The 19,825-nt window shown below is 50.3% G+C and overlaps 1 protein-coding gene across 1 annotated transcript; it reads right to left on the bottom strand.

Annotated features, from left to right (window-relative positions):
* Positions 1-8,910: 8,910 nt before the first annotated feature.
* LOC132087045 (serine/threonine-protein kinase PAK 3-like) lies at positions 8,911-18,395 on the bottom strand. The gene is made up of 11 exons (XM_059493073.1): positions 18,154-18,395; positions 16,661-16,774; positions 16,024-16,146; positions 15,710-15,796; positions 13,329-13,377; positions 12,103-12,215; positions 11,463-11,580; positions 10,714-10,813; positions 10,102-10,298; positions 9,384-9,521; positions 8,911-9,000 (listed from the first exon to the last, which is right to left on the bottom strand). Exons 1-11 carry the CDS (start codon positions 18,393-18,395, stop codon positions 8,911-8,913), a joined length of 1,371 nt encoding a protein of 456 aa, XP_059349056.1.
* Positions 18,396-19,825: the final 1,430 nt, after the last annotated feature.

Genomic DNA, 19,825 nt, shown 5'->3' with positions numbered 1-19,825 from the left:
GCGGCCGCTGACATCACAATAGCAGTGCCCTGGGCTGCTTTGTGAGTTCATGCACAGAACCACACCTTCTCTACAGAGAATGCCAAAAAAACCCTGCAGAGTTCTCCTCTGCTACAAAGCAACACAAAAAGCCCTCCCGGTCCATAACCTCTTGCTCAAGGCATCTAAAATTAAAATCACACTAAGCCCCTCTAGCCCACACTGAGAAGACGAGCACCGAGAAGGGACCAGGATGTGAGGAACCCCATTACTGCTCTTTGGCCATTATTGCTTCTGAGCAAAACCCAGAAGGCTTCTTCCAGCTGGACCTTCCTTAGTTCTAGAAAGCAGGAGAAGCACTACTTCAATTACATTTAGAGGTCTCTCCCAGGTGCAGTGTTGAAGCCGGTTTGAAAAATTCAGGAGACTTCCACTTGAGGCAATATGAAAACCCTTGTATTTAGTGTGAGTCAGAACACCCACCCATGATCCTCTTGTTCAATTATTCAAATGATTACTAGAAAGTTCTGATTTCTCTGCATTACCATTGGATAATTATTACTGCATTACTTGTAAAATTTCAAACCATTCCTTCTTGTTGGATCCATTCTTCAAAGCCCACCTTAACCCCTCCCCTTCTGAAAATGTATAAGTATTGCTGCAGACCCTAGACCCCGGCTTTTTCTGCTTCGTTCTTTGTACTGTGCACACTGTTTAGTTTGTTGTTGTGCTAGTACAATTAAGGTGCTTTTGTGAACAACTGGATCAAGCAGTCTCGCTCATCAAAGTCGCCAGGGCCGTTTCTCAGGAAAGCCACTGGCCAACTACCCAGGAAAGGACCAGAGGGCTTCAGTACAGAGGCAAGGCCATGCATCTTTCAGCACTATTTATTGAAAGCATTTTACACCACAGCCATGGGTGTGGTTTCAGCAGGGAAATGCCATGGCACAAAATGCAAGGAGGATCCTTCTCTCTGACTCACTCCAGCAGAGAGGCCTTGGCACCAACGCAGCACCACCATGTTTTCCCCCCACTTTTGTCCTTCAACAGTAAATTTTAGGACACGGGGCTCAGATGGGTGGCACTGAAGTGACAGCTCTGACGCACAGCTGAAACCATCAGGGCCAGGGTGGCATGTGGGACTGCTTTTCTGCTCCAGCAGAACAAGGCAACCCAGAGTGGTGACACTGATACCAAGTGAGTTCAGCCAAGCCCAAAGGGAGTCCAGCCAAGCCAAGTGCAGCCCAGCAGGGTGGCAGGAAGAGGCAGCGAAGCGGCAGATCCCATTCCCACACACAAGCCCAGCGTGGCAGACTGATGGCAGCAGCAGTGCCAAACAGAGCTCCGCAGGGAGAGAGAGACACCCATCACCATCGCCACTGCCACCACCGCTGCCACAGAGAGGGAGCAGCAAGCTGCCACTGCAGCTCCAGAGCTGCTCCAGGCTGCACCAGCAGCTCCAATCTACCATCAGAACCATTCTGGAAGCCCTGGCCATCCTGTCTTTGCTCCAGGGGCCCCATGTGACACTTCACCTTGCTTGGTTAAGCCATTACCTCTTTTGTACAATTTTCTTCTTCTTCTTCTTCTTGTGTACTGCTCTTTTTTTTTTTTCTCCTCACTACATTGTAACTCTAACAATCTCAGATTCTCACAGATTGTTTTTACCATTGTCCCCCTCCATTGTCATGGAGAAGGTGAGAGAGGACTGGCTTGACAAGGACTACCTCAAGAAGAGGACAAAGAAAGGAGGGAAGGCCTTAGAAAGGAAAAACAACCCTCATGCTGCCTCTTTTAGAAGGAGTAAAAGTGAAAGTTTCTTAATATCCCTCCGAAAATCTCTGGAGTCCTGACAGCCAAGAAGCACAGAAACCTGGAAACCTTGTTGTGAGACACTAGAGGACACTGCTGCCTCAAAACCTTTCGGGCGCTTGTAGGTGGGGAAAGGGGCAGATCAAGCCTTGCTCTGCTGAGGCGATGCCCTACTCTGCACGCCCCACACCCCCAGGCCCCCATCCCAGCCCAGCTGTGGCCGCTGATCCCTGGCACACCGGAGACAATGCTCCACACCTGTGTCTGGAGCCCCTAACCCAGCTCCTAAATGGCCAGGAGAGTGGGAGCCCCATGTGGGGCAAGGCCCCAGGAAAGCCAAAGGCTATTTACCTCGGGATGTGCGGCCACCACATCTCTTGACACTACCTCCTCTTGGAATTTCTATCAGCTGAACAGCACTGGAACCTCGAGTGGTAGCTCTGTTGGTTCTTTTTGGTCATTTTCTCTTTCTTCTCCCAGTTCCATCCTCTCAGATTTTTGAGAAATTTAAAATCTAACAGACTTGGAGTTTGTTAAGTTGAATGGGCTAAGTTAATGCTTCAGGGAATGTTTTATATTGATTAAATCTTGATCAAAAATTTTTTTTGCCTTTAAAGTTCTCTGATTTTCAAAAGTTGCCAGGGAAGGGTTTTCTGTTGTTCCAACCCCTTGAGAACATCGCTTCAGTATCTATCCTGCTTTTCTAGCTCAGAATACATGAACAAGTTTAAGTCCTCTTAAAGCCTCTCATAGAGCAACGTTTTGGGGCCTTTCACCTTAATTGGCACAGCAAGCAGGGTACTCTTGAGGTGACATGGGCCTTTTCCATACAGCAGGAACTGCTCGTGACATAATAAAGGAGAAATGAGTTTTCAGTCAACGCTGCTATTTTCTGGCAGAAAAGTAATGGAATCCCTCCCAGAAACTGATCTGAACTCTTCTCCACTGACAGCCTTGCTAAAAGCTTCAATAGAAAGCTTGTCCAGCCCTAAAGAGAGACGGTGACTGAGGGAAACTGGCACCATCCAAAGTTACTTGTGCAGCAAATATGACCTTTGGTAGAAGAAAATTAAACATTCCCAGGAAAGGACCATGCCTGGTACCCATAGGCATGGAGGTTTGACTCAGAGAGCTGAATGTTGCCCACAGCTAGAAAAGGAGCTGAACCAGTTGCAAATTGCCTCAGGGCCTGAAACAACAGCCGGCCTCAGGCCCGAGCAGCAACTGAATGCCGGGATGAAGGCAGCCCCCAAAACATGAGAAACCACTGAAACACGCTGGTGCAAAGCCAAAGAGCTTTAGAGCTGCAATTTAACACTGCCGGGGAAGGCCTGGAAGCAGCGTCTTCCACACGCCAGCAACAGCCGGGCCGCCCTGCCTGCAAGGCCAGCCCCGCAGCCCCGGGCAGGCCTTTAACGCCTCAGAGTCCAAGCCCGGCCCTCAGCCTCAACTGCGCCCGCCCCTCACAAACACAGAGGCGGGACGGCCCCAAGGGCATGTCACCTTCCTCTGCTCCCTGCAGGACGCGTTCCACTCTGCACAGCCAATCTTCTTCCCTCCTCCTCCTCATCCCAACCCTGCCCGCGGATAAAGAAGGAATTCGCTTTTCAGGAGGCCGTGTCCGGTAGTGGTACCTCAGTCTGCGACAGAAGTGGTTGAATCACACGGGAAAATTAGCGATGATCCCAAAGAAAGTGAAATGGAGAGTGTTTTGAGAATTTCGCTATTGGGAGGAATGAAATAAATCTTTTGGAGAAGGGCAACAACCTGTGGTTTGCAAAGTTTGGACCCCGTGGGGAGGGGAGAACCTGCAAGCAATGCATGAGAAACAGCTGACGTCCCATTCACCTCCTTCTGTGTTATTGATCAAATTTATGGATGAAGGCTGAGAAAACAAAATCTCAGCACCACCTCCACAAAGTGAGTTGGGAGAGGGTGGGTGGTGAATTCAAATATCCCTAGACGCTCTCTGGAAAGAAAATGGGGAAGAAATGGAGACTCAGTTTCCCTGGATTCTCAATGAAGCTTTGCAAACTGCTCCTTCTGTGCCTCCTCCTGGCGGCCGTGGGCATTGAGCCTTGTCTGCCACCAGCGGCTGGAGGCCGAAATGCTGCTGGCTAGAGAATCTGTAACCTTTAGGAGCAAATGCTTTCATCAAGGTGCAAGTTTGTTGTTTTGGTCTCGCTAATGTGATAAATGGATGTGATTTTGCTAACAAAATTGCAAAAAGTATATCAATAGTTTTGGAAAATAATGGGGAAAAGTATATGTGATCAGTATTATGGAGCAGATGGGTTTTTTGAGCTGATACATCTACAAGGAGACAGGATAGAGGGATTGGATTTGACCTTGGGAATGGACTAGGTCAGGAACTGACTCCCAAACCAAAATTGGCAGCAACTGAAGTTAAGGCAACTCCCTGTGCAGGACCAGCTTTGGATATGAATAAAGTGGGGGCAATTCCAGATGGGGAGTCTAAAATAGTGGTCTTATCTATGAAATAAATAAGGGTTAATTGGAACATAATGCTTACTTCTATAACACCAAGCTTAATCTGCATGCACCACCTGCCAGGTTATCCAGAGGACATGTGAGGAAGACCTTCAGCCTTCCTCCAAGAAGACCCCAAAGAGACCAGAAGACCCCATGGCAACACTGGGAGCATGCGCTGTGCAGGAGAGTGACACAGATTGCAAGAATGGAAAATAGGAGGAGATTTATGGGAAACTACTGATGAATATGTATTAGCATACTGTATGTAAGTTGTGTCTGGATCCTTTTGCCTTCGTACGTGAGGCAGGGTGGGAAACCCTCCCCGTAGCCCGATCAATCGGTTTTTGCTTATGCTTTGTCCGAAGCACTACCAAATTTCTGTAACGACTGAATTTTACCTGATTGTATTATTTCATCTCAGTTAAAATTGCTGACCTCAATGAAAACTGCTGCTAAATTTTAAGTATGTGGTTTATGGAATTGGACATATGAGACCTCATTCTTAACACTAATAACCCTGAATGTTCAAGTGTATCCTCACCAGTCAGGAGACTGGGTGTATGTCCAGACCTGGAATCAAGAGCCACTTAAGCAGAGGTGGAGAGGACTTTTGATCCCATGGCTGTGAGCTTTACAGCGGGAGGCTCCTAAATGATGTGATTCAAGTTAGGTCTGGACACACGGAACTGTATTGGACAGTACAGGAAATGTGACCCCGCTGCAGATAAAGCTGCAATGCAACATGTCTAAAGTGAAAAACATCAAATGGTTTATCTTTCTGCTCATTTCCAGAGCAATGTCCCTAGTATGGCAGCATGGCTGTTTGTTTCTGAATCAGTCAACCATCCTAGCAGGACCTTGTACCTAATGACTACAACAGCAAGTGTGGCTTTGAGTGCCAGAGGGTGGAAGAGACCAAGAAAGAAAAGAGAGCCATGTCCTTCTCCCTAAGGACCTCTCTTAACATCACATACACAGAAAAAATCCTACCTGACCCTTGGAAAAGAAAGTTGCGTTTCTAGACTTCAGTCCAAATTTGCAAACTGGAATGGAACAGAATGTGTAGATCCAACAAAAAACCCAAGTTACCTAAATCTGAAAAGGTCTCAGAAGGACGGTTGCCTACTTCAGCTCAAGTTTGCCTACATGGTGCTAAGAACCCTCATCAGTATTGAAAAGGTACTGGAAAATTAAAATAAGATAACTCTTGCCAAATAAAGGTTTTTCGTGATTGCCACTTTGTTGAGGTCTTCTAAGTTTCTTTTTACAGACTTTTACTGTTGGTTTGATTAAAGCATCACCAAAACTTTCTCAGGCAGAGAACACAAAAGAATGCCAAGTGGATAGTTCCTCTGTATGAAGTAGGTCCAAGTGGGACTGAGTTTTCTTCTTCGAGAGCTGTTTCATGGAAAGATGAAGTGGTGACAGGACTGAAGAAGTGCTGTTCTTCGCTGCATTGAGTGTTTACATGTCTTTATCTTGCTAAGTTGTAAGACATTCACGTTCATATGTTTTATAGAAGTTTGTTGCGCGTAATAGTGAGAAATTTCTGTATTTTCTCTCTGGTAGCCACAGTGGGTGGGGAAGATTCCTCCCTAAACTTATCTTAGGAAAGTCTTTAGACCTCTTGCCATCTCCTCAGAGCAAAACAGAAAATCACTCCAGCAGGGCAAGTATGTGTAGTAATGGTAGGCGATGTGTAGAGCATGATTGTGCAGAAGAAAGGCATGTGGAACTGTTGGTGGTCCCTGGAAGCAGGGAGAAAAGGGGCTGACAGAGGAGCAGAGGTGGCAGCTGCAAAGCTCTCTCCAGCTGTAGATAAAGAAGGCAGAAGTGGTTAAGCTGACTGAAGAGAAGAAGGAAGATTTTGGGTTTGAGAAGCACTGAAGGGTTAGATAAAGTCAGGAAAGGTATTTGGTCTGAACCCAGTACCTTGAGTGAAATGATATGCTGAGGAGGTTGGAGCCTCTTGAGTTTTGTGATGTCTTTGATCCCCCACCCCGAGGCAATCCAGCCTGTTACGACTATGAAGTCATTTCATATGACCTTCCTGAGAAAGGCTGCTGTGCTGTCATTTTCTGAAACACAGTGAGAGGATCTCTCTCTGGGTGCCTGTTCCCTTCTCTGGCCCACATGACAGCCAAAGTGAGTCCATTGCCAGCGGGAGGGGTGTGCAAATGGAGGATGTCCTGGGGACAGCTGGCCAGCATGCAGCACTGCTATTGGGATGCCAAAATTCTGGTGGGGAGAAAGCTTCTTGTGTCTCATTTGCAAGCTGAGCTTCCTATCCCCTTTCAAACCCTTTCACAGTCTAGTGCTCTGTCAACACTACCTGAGTTCCATGATGGGAATTGTCAAGTCCTTTCAAAGAAGCCTTGCCGGAAAGAGAACAGGTCTGGCTTGCAGAGCATTGCTCTGTAGGCCTTAGGAAGTCGCTTTGCCAGCCCTTACCCACCTACTGCTCAAAAAACACATGTGAAAGACTGAAGCTTTGCCAGCTGGGACAGTGGCCCAAAGAGAAGGCGGTTAGGGGCAAAAGAATGAGAATTATTTTGGTGTTGGCACGTCAGGTACCAGGTGGGTGAAAAAAAAGCCCTCTGTGAATAGCTTAGCGGACAATCAGGGAGGGGAAGGTGCAAAGAAAGGAAGAGGTAGAAACATCAAAGGAATGAGAGGACTATGTACAGAAGTTGAAGGTAGCAAAAAGAAAACAAAAAAGAGTAATTGGATAAAATACGGAAAAAATTAAGCAAGTCTTCTCCTGGTGCTGGATGGTGCACTGGGGAATAGTGTCGGCAGATTTGGGTGCCCATCCCAAAGCCATCACCTGTTTTCCCTCTGCCCTGATGGGTCCAGGCAGGCTGTTGATCTGCATGGCCACTCCCAGTCAGCCCTTGAGTCCTCTGCTCTCCATGATAAGCTCACCATAAGCTGTCTGGCTGTCACCCGTTGTGGCTTCTCTTCTCCTGAGGCTTGGTGTTGGTGGTTGATTGTCTGATGTGTGGCTGTGTGGTCAGTTCTTGGCCCGTGCCCTCCAGAACAAACCCCCACAACTGCCCATTGTTTTGTTTTATTTAAAATTCAAAGTATAACAATCATAGTAAAAATAATAATCTTCTCTTAACTAAAACCAATACAATATTTAATAGACTTTACCTAAACTTGAGAATTAAAATAAACAGGTGGGTTCGTATTGCAGAGCATAACCAAGCAATACGTCAATACAATTTTCATTCCCCCTCGCTTCTCAGGGCCTGAGTGCTGGGCGCCTTCCCACCACTTCATTCCCCCTCACTTAGCCACAAAACAAAAGAGAACACAAAATCAAAAGGACTTGTAGTGGCACCATTCCCTGGTGCCCTTCAGCAAACGCACAAGTCAAAAGAAAAGGTTTCATGGGGGACTAGACCGGGGGGGACCTTCTGGTGGGGCAGGGCACAGGACTCCTTGTGGGGGCAACAGAGTCGGTCCTCCAGCTGTTTTATTGTCAGCTTTTCCTGTAGGTTTGATCCCTGAAACATGTATTACAACAAAAATGGGGGACTGCTAATACAAGAGGAAAGCAGGGGCAGGATTGAGGGCTCTCAGAAAGTGGGTTAGGGTAGAATCCAGGGCACCATGGCCGGTGCCGTCCTGGCAAGGAGACAGAAAAGGAGGGGAGATGGCAGATGGCTGGTGGCTCGCCGCTGCTCTTGAGCAGGTTCCATCTCCCGGCCTGTCCTTCTCAGGGATTGTGGGTTCAGGGAAGTAGGGGCAAACCACAAAAACTGGGAAAGGAAGTCTGTTGAATATTCTGCAACTACAATTTAAATTTAAATGGTTGTCAATTAGACCGTCAGTTACCGCCAAACATCGCAAAGTAAATGATTTTCAAGAATCACTGTATCGAACGTATCTTGAAACGATAAACAGAAATCCATGGGAGAGGTTAAAGTCTAGGGGAAATTCTTCCAGGCCACAGCCCCAGGAAGTGCCCCAGCAGGCCCACAGGCCTCCACAGTGGCTCAGGCAGATCCCAGCTGCACAAGTTTTCACTCCCTCACGTTGGCCTTAGTTCCCGTGGCAGAACTTGCCTTCCCGCTGGACACTCGCCTGCACCTGAGCCCGTGGAGAAGCCCGGCTCCCTCCCCCTCTGCCCACAGCCACAGCAGCATCCCCAGCAGTGACACCACTGCTCTGCTCCACTTTGCCCTACTCTGCTCCTCTAGTCACAGCTGCAAGCCTGTATCTCCTCTAGTCACAGCTGCAAGCCGGTATCTCTACAAGAGGTTATGGCCTGGAGGCAGTGAAGGAAGAAGACCTTCTAACAGGCTTCCAAACCCTGCCACAAACCCCATCCATGGGTCTTCCCACATTGAAGAAACACCTGCCCATTCAGAAGCAAATTTAGAGCTTATTCAGAGGCTGAGAACAAAGGGAAGCTTCCTGCACAGTCAAGGTTTTATTTATGACAGTATTTATTTTGACTACCAGTCTCAACACACTACAACCTATGATCTATAATCTTCAAACTACAAACTACGAGCTATAAACTACAAACTACAAACTACAAAATACAGACTACAAACTACGAGCTATAAACTACAAACTACAAACTACAAACTACAACAATGGCCTCTTCCAGGGCTAGTATCTCCTGTCGGCCATAAACTGCTGCGTGGCCATGATGAGAGGCGTCAGGTCAGAGGTTGGCTTGGCTGATGTTACGAACGGATGCTGCCCAAAGAGAAAAAGAAAACATGAACTTGACCTTTCCTCACAGGCTGAAACAGGCTTTCTCTGGCTACCAGAAAGATACAGAAAGCAGAAAGGAGGGCATTCTGGGCACCTCTGTCTCCACATCCAGGACCTTGCTACATGAGGCAAACATGGCTCCCAATCCCACAAATCCATGAATCCAGATGAGGAGATTTGGTCTAGGTGACCTTGAAAGGCTCCCTCCAAGGCATCCTAGGCCACGATTCTCCTTTGTTTTCCTTTGCAAGCCCCCAGACTGGAGATACTTAGGAGCGGGGCCCATCAGACGCCTTGGACTTGAGCAGATGAGGAGCCCCTGGCAGCGGGCAGCTGGCGCAGCCTGCAGCCGCTTTGCCTTTTACCTGCAGCAGTTCCTGGGCAGACCAGCGCCTGTCCTCGTCCCTCTCCAGGCAGCAGTGCAGAAAGTCTCGCAACCACGCCGACTGTTGCCTGGGCTTCTGCAGCTTCGGCCTGCCCCCGCTGCTGATCAGCTCTTGAACCTAGAGAAGAAGGAAATGCCACACTCTACCTGTCTCCTTCGCACCCCAAACTGCTCACACACACCCCACTGGAGAGCCTCCACTCTCCAGTGGCACTTCACTCCCTGCTAGATCCTGGGAGATACATTTCCAACCCCTGCTGAGAGGACCCAAAGCAGCCCTAGCCAGTCCAATATGCAAAGGCTCTTGCCTTCACCCCTGATTTCACTGGCTGATGCAATTAAGAGCAACTCCATCAGCAAAAGCACACTTGGCTTCTCTGAGAACTGACACCAGCTCTACAGGCGATTTGGAGGATGAACTTTGGTCTAACTCTACTGTTTCCAAGGATTATTCCATACAATGCAGCTCAGCACGGCTCACTGCTCCCTTAGGCAAAGCTTCCGTCAAGCAAAAGGCATCACGATTCTTTGTGCTGTTCCTGCACTGAACTGGCAGAGGGGATGATCTGGACAAGGAGCACGAGACACTATGCAGCCTGGAACCTCTCATCTCAAGGTGTTAGCAAGCTTGCCAGGCAGAGGCATGGGAGCAGATTTTGTTTGGGTGACAGCAGAATCTGAGAGCAGTTGCAGCGCACCGTGCGGGAGGTTTCATTCCAGTAAGGAGGCGCCCCTTCCACCATCTCGATCGCCACAATGCCAAAGGACCAGATGTCCACTTTGGGGCCATAGAGCTTCCTGGTGAAGATTTCAGGCGCCATCCAGTAAGTGGTCCCGACAGCTGATCTCCGTTTGTTCTGCTCAGCGGTGAGCTCAGCAGCAAGGCCAAAATCAGCTGAGGAGAAAAAAGGAGGCAGCGTGAGTGAGGAAAGCAAACAAAAGGAGTCCCCACTGTACCCATGTCCAAGAAGGCAGCGTGGAACCCAGCTGCCATAAAGGGGCCATGCTGCCATTCCTTGGGCCTGCAGCAAAAGAAATGCAGAACTGGCCACTTAGCAAAAGCCCCCAGTTTCAGACAGTGGCTTTTAGTGCCCTGAAGCTATTAGACTGTGAGTGCCTTGCTTGGGAAGGGACACATCCACAAGCCAAAGGCACTCCTGAGCCCTTGTTCCCAGCAACACCTCCCTGCACCTTGTGGCTGTGCTCTGCGCTTGCAGCAGGGCAGCCTGCGCTGCAAGGGAACCGGCAGTCACCCAAAGGCAGCCCCACACCACAGCCTGCCACGGCGGAGCCTGGTCAGCAACACCCACCCAACTTGACAGATCCGTCCAGACTCAGGAGAATGTTGCGGCTTTTGACGTCCCGGTGGATCACTTGCTTGGAGTGAAGGAAATCCAGGCCTTGCAGGCACTGAGAGGAAAAAGAAACACCAGCCTAAGTGGATTTTATCCCACAAGCAGGGAAGTGGCACATCTGCAACACTGCCACATTCCTGGGCCACGCTGAGCCATGGCAGGACAGGCTGCTGGCAAGGGCAAGAGCTTGCTGCTCCAACACGAGGACAGCAGTGCCTTTCTAAGTGAGGGTGCGTTTGCTTCTGAAAGAGAAAGGGCAATTGTTCCTCCGGCCGTGCCCTGCAACCACAGACTGACGGAGCACTGCTGCAGTGGCTGTGCTCTCTCCAGTCAGGCAACAGTGGATGCTTTTGCAAACACCACTTTGGGTGCAAGGCTCTCCTTTGAGGCTCAGCTCTCTGAGAGTCCTGCAAGTATCTCTTTGTCTTTGCCACTTGCTTGACATTGCACCACCAGCACTTTTGCCCTTCAGGGATGCAGGAATGCAGCTCACACAGGCTCCAGGCAAGTGTTTAGAGAGGCAAACACAAACACACTAGAAGAAGGGCAGGGACACTGGCAGGCACTTCAGGTGCTCTTACTACTGCCAGTCATAAGAGAAAGGCAGCAAGGAGGCTCAGGAGATGAAATCTCTCCTCTCCTTACCACTTGTTTGGAAGGACCATCGCGACCAAGCCATGGGAAGCACAAGCACCGTCCCTTACCTCCCGAGAGACAGCTGCTATCTCTCCTTCTGCCAGATGAGTCTCCCTGATGACATCGTGTAAGGAACCTCCGTCCATGTATTCCATCACCAGCCAGAGTTCCTCGTCCAGCAGGTAGCTGAAAGGGGGAAACAACAGCCTGGAGATGAATGTGCGCACTCACACCACCTGATGCATTCTCGTTTCTGTGTCTCTCTCAGAGGAAGACAGGAGGAAGTGAGGAGTCATTCACTATGCTCTACAGGCCTTGAACTCTGGGCAGTCTAAAAGACTGCTTGGTATCCACACCAACGCAACAGGCCAAGGGAAATACAATCTACAGTGCTTTGTCAGCACTTCAGACGCATGGGGGAAAAATCAAACCCCAAACCAAATAAAACCATGGGGAGAGAGCACAGGAACTTTGAGGCTGTTGGCTCAGTAAGATAGAGCCGAGTCTGGCCTTTGAAGGCGCCCTTCAAACTCGGTATGCCAGGAATGATTAACACAGCCCCAATGCAATCTCCTCCCAAGACGCTGTAGATCAGCCCAGAAACAGGAATGAACAGCTCCATCCTCTGCCAGCCACCAAAGGAGTGGCGGAACCTCTGGCTTGCAGGATGTGAATGACCTCTCGCGGCAGAACAGCAGAACCACTCACCTGTCTACATAGTTGACAAGGTTGGCATGCTTATTGCCACGCATGACCTGGATTTCATTCAGGCACAGTTCGCTGCCGCTCTCTTGCAAGAGACTGATTTTCTTTATGGCCACCTAAAACGACATAGAAAGCCATGAACCAAAGAAGTCTGTGGCACAGGACCACAAAGGCAACATGGAGACAGTGATTATGGGATGATAGTGCTGGGCTGGGCCAAGCTGCCTTGTGACAGGACATCAGAGCGCCTGCTTGGGCACTTCCCAAGACACGGAGCCACATATCCTTTGCCTTGGAAACCTGGGAGAAACACGCTCTAAGCTCTCCACCTCCAAGCTCTAACAACCCTCACTCTGCCCCAGGGCCAGTCTTCTCCCAAGGTATTACTTTATCATCCCCATGCTCATTCACACACCTCTTGCAAGCAGGAAGCCATTTTGTGCTGGTAGAAATGGAGCAAAACTGCTGGGAAACCTTTGGCACTTCTAGGGTGTTTGGTCATTCCTGCAGCAACCACTGGCATTCTCTATTGCACAACAACAAACCCAGCTCTTACAGACACGACAGAAAAAATGCCGTCCATAAAACATTCTGAGGCTTCTTCCCTTTAAGAAATACACCCCTACATACTTCACGGAAAAAATGCCTCCAAAAAGGACAATCCTAGCACTTCCTCACTTCAGGAACTTTTATTTTGCTCCACTAAAATATTTTCCTTCACACCACTGACATTTGCAATTACTGCCTGACTGCCAAAAGACATAACTCCTGCCTTGATCTCCTAGGCGTATACACCAGGCTCTGAGCAGGGCTTAGGCCCTTGAGAGACTCCTTGCAGACCACTCTCTCTGAGCACACTTCCAAGGGCAGCACTGCAGGTGCCTACAGAAGGACCAGCACCATTCCCATGTACTTGCTGACAGCCAGAAATGAGAACTCAGCAACCCTGCAGCCCCAAAGAGCAGTGCCATGCTCTGAGACGCCAGCTGGGCACTAAGACCCAGGCAGCGTGTCCTCCTCTGACAGATACCGCCTGGCCTCCTTGCATTCCCTGGGGCAGCTGAGGAGGACAAAATCTGTCCCCGCTGCATTTGGCAGGCGGACACTGCTCTGCACTTCATTCCCCTTTGCAGCAAAGCTCTACTGGCCACCCAAAGCTCAGCCACAGCTCACAGCCGAGGGGAGGGCACTCGAGAGCTGCAGAAGCTGCAGCGCTGCTTGACGCTTACCTCTTCTCCTGTGGCAGTCTCCACTGCCATGCACACCAGGCCAAAACCCCTAGAAACAAAACAGCAGCAGAGAAAGAAGAAGACCTTTAGTCCCTGCAAGGGCAAGACACTGCAGTCCAATGGGAAAAAAGCCCGTGGGCAAACAGTAAATGGAACAGGACCGATTCTCATCTTGATGTTTTCCCCCTTTTCTCTTTCTGTATCTGTACATGTGTGGGTTTTTTCCAGGAACTTGCTGGTTGGGCCTTCTCCCACCTCTCCTTGGAGTCTGTCTGCCAAACTCAAGCACCACCACTCAGGCCTCCTGAGAAGCCTGAAGCCATGTAACAGCCATGGAGGAAAGCCTCTAGACACAGATTCCTTCTTCAGCTTGCAAGCAATTTAGTGTCCAGCAACAGCCAGAGCAGGCAAAGGCTTCCATTGCTGCACACACAAATGGAGAAGTCCTCAAAACACAGCATCCCTGGACAGCTGTGTTCTGGGTCCAGAGCATTTGGCAGCTGCTTCTCTTCAATGCATCAGACACAGGGAGGACTCGACTTTTCTGCAGACTTCTTGTACATTTGGCTTCTCACAGAGGAAATGTTGCAAATCAGTCCCATTTCCAGGCAGCAGAGCCGGCTTTCAAAGGGAACAGCTTGGTGGATTCTTTGCAGGAAAGGCCTCAACCCAACAGGATCCACCAGGGGTCTGCCATCAGCCAGATGATGCCTTTTCCTCTGGAGTGCGTTGGCACTGGGCATTGCCCTGAAGCTTTGTCTTTTGCCACCTCAGCTACAAAAGACAGCTGCTTCTTTCATTTCGGCTTTTGCCTTGTAGACTAGGCGGTGGCCATCCTGACCACTGAACCCTGTTTTCAGCAAACTACTGGAAAGAAATGTTACCGAGAGCTGTTCCCTGACAGCTGTCAGCTGCTAACTTGACCTTTGAGGCAACAAAGTTTCTCCTCTTTTCATGCCCACGCATTCTGTGTTCTTTTGAGACATGCAAAAACGATTTCTCCTGGGAAAAGCGGCAAACAGGTGCAACACACTTGAGGGGCAGGAGATCTGCCAGGTGCTGCTCTTTGCTGCAGAAAAGACATTGCCAGCATCCAGGTGTCTTTGCCATGCCTTCGAACCACAGCTATAAATGCTGACCCGTACTGAGAGATCATCAGGCATCATCTTAACGCAGTGTCTGAACAGCTTTGGAGCTTGCCTGACGTCGCTCTGGGCAGATGTGACACCAGCAAAATGCACAGGCCCTCCCTTTGAAGAAGGAGCTGTGGCTGCACTCACCCTTTGCCAATAGTTTCCAGTTCTGTGTAGACAGCCTCAGGATCTCCCTCGCTCACCAGCATCTCTGTAAAAACCCAAGGAAAGATGCTCACTTCAAAAGAGATCCCACCCTGCAGCAGATCAGAAAGGCAGCCCCACTCTCTGCCACACTGGGCCCTTTCAACTCAGGCAGTCGGGAAGCAACAACACCACCGCACCGCCACCACCTCAAAAACAACAGCAGCAAGACAAGCAGCCCTGCAGCACAGATGGCCTGCACCAAACTAAAAGGCTAAACTAAAACCTAAGCACATGCAGAAACAGTCAGAGCAGACGGGGATCACAAACCTGTAACCAAGAGAAGTGATTGTTGTCTGGAAACATTAAGGGCAGCAGGAAAAACAAAACCTTGCTGTTCTTGGCAACCAACACTCTGTGACATTCAGCCAAACCTTGAATCCTTGCAAACATCAAAGGCATCTTGGCTCCTGGCATCATTGTTCTCAACAGCTGCCCTTTGCAGCACAGCAAGAATATTGCAAAGTGCTTCCAGCAGAAGCGCAATCTCCAGCTTTAAGCAGGACAATTTTGCCTAAACAATGGCCTTCTGCCTTTCAGGAGCAGGAGCTCATGTTCCAACCTACTGTGATGGGCCTTAGGAATGAGGTGCCTCAGCCCTTAGGACAGGCTGAGTTCTGAACATGACCTTGGCCGTGCCCCACAGGAGCTCCTTGAGGCCTGAGACTCACTGGCTGGGTCACGGCCTCCTGCTCAGCCAGAAACAATCTCTGGTTTGCCTTTTGCCTCCAGGGAAGCTCAGGCAAAGCCTAGCCAGGCTGAGCTGCTCTCAGAGGCAGGAGCAACAGCCCGGTGACCCCTCACCACCTCAAAGCACAACAACAGGTCCTGTGTGGAGGCCTCAGCACCTGGCGCTCAGCTGAGGAGGAACAGGAGCTGGCACAGCTCATGCCGACACACACGCACACACAGGGCACTGCTCCAGCAGACAAGGATCACAAAGGACCTACTCAGCATGGCCAGGCACTTGTCCTCTGTCCTCTCTCCCAGCTGCTCTCTGCTGCCAGAGGAGCTACTCGTGCTCCAGATGCACGAGCTGCTCACGCTTGACTTGCCAGCTTGGGGACTGGAGGCTCCTTCAGAGCCTTCTGCTGCAGCTCCTGCAGGTGCCAGGACAGAGGAGGTGGAGCTCTGGGACAAGAAATGAATGAGGGTCACAAATGTGCCTGGCAGAGATGCCCCTCCCATCCCATTTCAAATGCAAGCCCCTAGGAAGATGCTGCTGGCCACATCCAGGGCTCTTCACCTCTCAGCTTTTGCAGCCCGCTTCTCCAGCTCAAGGCCCAGAATCCAAAGGCTGCTTTTACACCACGCACAAAATTACACCACAGACACTGCTAACCAAAGCAGGCACTTACTGATGATCTTTGCTCTGGCCCTGGGCTGACAGCAGGGGCAGGTTCATCGGCACCTTCCTCCTCTTTAGCCTCTTCCTCGGGTACAGAGGCAGCCAGAGCAGGTGCTGACGCTGCCCTTCTGCTCTGTGGACACACAGCAGCATGAGGGACAGGAAAGAACCTGTCCTTCACAACCTTACCTATATTCAGCTACAGGCCCCGCTGCATCTCAGCTGATCCTTTAGCTACTGACAGCTGCTCTCTGTGCAGGGCCAGGTCCCTCCTGGGGACAGTGTCTCCAAATATCCTGCAAGCTTCTGAACTGCACCTTTGCACTGCTCTCTTCACTGGGGACAGGGAGCCTGCACAGCCACTGGGCACCAAGGGCCTCACTTGTACCCCAGGAGCATCCAAAGACATCCTAATGCTACCTCTTTTCTCTTGCTAAGAAAAAATCACAGCCCCTTTCAGAACAGTAGGAAGGTGATGCCTGAACATCCAAGTTCCACGCCCCTTTTCCAGGCCTCACAGCCTGGGGGAAGGGCAGGCAAGATTCCAGCCCTCAGCATCTTCAGCCAGGCACGGGAGGTGCTGTCTGATCAGAAACTTGCAGCTATGCTTTGCTCCAGCCACAGGAATACCCAGAGCTGCCACTTACTGATGCTGGATGCTCAGGCCCTGCAGGGGCACTTTGCTGGGCATCTTCCTCCCCTTTGGCCTCTTCTTCAGGAAGACACGCAGCCACAGGAGGCTCCGAGGTTCCTTTTGGGCTCTGCAGACAGACAGCACTGTCAGGGACACGTAACCTTCTTTATATTCAGCTCCAGAGCCAGATGCACTAAGGAGAAAGCATCTGCAGAGAAATGGGATTCTAAGGTGCTCAAACTCAAGTAAAACGGGCCAGTTTGATGGGACTGCACTCTCTTGTACAGGAGAAATTCCATCATGGCTTAAAGCACCCAGCAGCCCCACTTTCAGCTGCTTAAAAGCTCTGGAAAGGAACTGGAGAAAACAGCCTGGGCTTCTCCAGCTCCTGCTGCTGCCTAGGCTGCAAAGGGCCTGGACTGTACTTTCATTCATCCAGCCAGGCTGGCACTGGACTGCAACAGGCCCAGCTCACAGCTTGCTCCACAAGTGTCAAATGCCACCAACGCCAGAGGCTCCTTTGCCACTCACCCAAAGACCGGATTCTCTCCAGGCAAGGCTGATGTGACCTGCAACACACAAGGGAAAAAGAACCAGATGCTGTAAGAAAACTGCCTGTGCTGGCCAAGCCCACCAAAAAGTCAACCCAAAGACAGAGCATTCTGCTTTCACTGCATCACTCCAGCAGCATCCCTTGTGGCACACAGCAAGCAAGACAACAGCAGCACAAAATACTGCCTGGTGTCTACCTTTTGTCCTCTTTGGCCACTCAACCCACAGAAACCTGAGACTGAGAAAATCTCCAAGTGGTTCTCTAACAGTCATTGCTTCTGCCCCACCCCAGCCTGCAGCAGCTACAGCTCCTCTCTTTCCTGTACTTCAATTTTCTCAAGACATTGCATGCAGCAATTGCCATGAGCTTACTGCAAACCTTTCCCCAGGGAGGCTTCACCCCTGTCCCCCTGAGCCATGGTGGCTGTTCTATGGTGACACAGCAGTGGAACAGCTCCTGTGTCTGGGAGCATACAAGAACTCCTCTAAAATGTCTATCTCAGAGGCCTTTTCCAAGCGCGTTCTGTAATTTCATCACAGAACAAACGGCTCTTTTAGCGTGCAGGAAGCGTCAAGTTCCACAGGCACATGCTGGGATGAGGGAATGCAGACAAGAAGACTTGAACTGAGGGACTTCCCCTCAGTCCTGGAGAGCAGCGCACAGCTTTTACAAGGACTCCTGCCAAGCTCTCCCAGTCTTCCCATCCTGGAAGTTGTCTTGCTGGAGCCACCAAACTGAGGAGACTCCAGACTCCATTGCCACGGCAGGAGCGGAACCCCTGCAGGCTACATTACAAATGCTGCCCACGCCCCACTGGCGAGAGACACCCCCTTCTTAGCTGGAGCTCGGGGCAGGGGCATTATCCAGCTGAAGGCCTCTTTGTGGCATTTGGGTTTCCATATGCTGCACTGAACAAAAACGTCTACTTACGTGCCAGGTGGGTGAAAAAGTACCCGGAATAAGCCACAGTAAAGGCCGTGAAAGCTGCAGCACACACTCCCTCCATGGCTTGAGCGGCGCCGGTCAAGTCTGCACCAGACAAGACCTGTAGGAAGAAAAGAAAAATATTCAGAGTCGTGCTGGCAGAGACCTCGTCGATGAGCAGGTTCCCCTGCAGTGAGCGTGCACAGAGCTGCTCTGCACACTGAGCCCTTCCGGGCCTCGGCACAGCAACTCTGCCTGACAACGCTGCCATGCGGCCGCTGACATCACAATAGCAGTGCCCTGGGCTGCTTTGTGAGTTCATGCACAGAACCACACCTTCTCTACAGAGAATGCCAAAAAAACCCTGCAGAGTTCTCCTCTGCTACAAAGCAACACAAAAAGCCCTCCCGGTCCATAACCTCTTGCTCAAGGCATCTAAAATTAAAATCACACTAAGCCCCTCTAGCCCACACTGAGAAGACGAGCACCGAGAAGGGACCAGGATGTGAGGAACCCCATTACTGCTCTTTGGCCATTATTGCTTCTGAGCAAAACCCAGAAGGCTTCTTCCAGCTGGACCTTCCTTAGTTCTAGAAAGCAGGAGAAGCACTACTTCAATTACATTTAGAGGTCTCTCCCAGGTGCAGTGTTGAAGCCGGTTTGAAAAATTCAGGAGACTTCCACTTGAGGCAATATGAAAACCCTTGTATTTAGTGTGAGTCAGAACACCCACCCATGATCCTCTTGTTCAATTATTCAAATGATTACTAGAAAGTTCTGATTTCTCTGCATTACCATTGGATAATTATTACTGCATTACTTGTAAAATTTCAAACCATTCCTTCTTGTTGGATCCATTCTTCAAAGCCCACCTTAACCCCTCCCCTTCTGAAAATGTATAAGTATTGCTGCAGACCCTAGACCCCGGCTTTTTCTGCTTCGTTCTTTGTACTGTGCACACTGTTTAGTTTGTTGTTGTGCTAGTACAATTAAGGTGCTTTTGTGAACAACTGGATCAAGCAGTCTCGCTCATCAAAGTCGCCAGGGCCGTTTCTCAGGAAAGCCACTGGCCAACTACCCAGGAAAGGACCAGAGGGCTTCAGTACAGAGGCAAGGCCATGCATCTTTCAGCACTATTTATTGAAAGCATTTTACACCACAGCCATGGGTGTGGTTTCAGCAGGGAAATGCCATGGCACAAAATGCAAGGAGGATCCTTCTCTCTGACTCACTCCAGCAGAGAGGCCTTGGCACCAACGCAGCACCACCATGTTTTCCCCCCACTTTTGTCCTTCAACAGTAAATTTTAGGACACGGGGCTCAGATGGGTGGCACTGAAGTGACAGCTCTGACACACAGCTGAAACCATCAGGGCCAGGGTGGCATGTGGGACTGCTTTTCTGCTCCAGCAGAACAAGGCAACCCAGAGTGGTGACACTGATACCAAGTGAGTTCAGCCAAGCCCAAAGGGAGTCCAGCCAAGCCAAGCGCAGCCCAGCAGGGTGGCAGGAAGAGGCAGCGAAGCGGCAGATCCCATTCCCACACACAAGCCCAGCGTGGCAGACTGATGGCAGCAGCAGTGCCAAACAGAGCTCCGCAGGGAGAGAGAGACACCCATCACCATCGCCACTGCCACCACCGCTGCCACAGAGAGGGAGCAGCAAGCTGCCACTGCAGCTCCAGAGCTGCTCCAGGCCGCAC

Source organism: Ammospiza nelsoni, chromosome Z, assembly GCF_027579445.1.
Source record: "Ammospiza nelsoni isolate bAmmNel1 chromosome Z, bAmmNel1.pri, whole genome shotgun sequence".
Lineage (NCBI taxonomy): Eukaryota > Metazoa > Chordata > Aves > Passeriformes > Passerellidae > Ammospiza > Ammospiza nelsoni.
The sequence above is the reverse complement of the archived record's forward strand: the minus strand, read 5'-3'. Positions and strand labels throughout refer to the sequence as shown.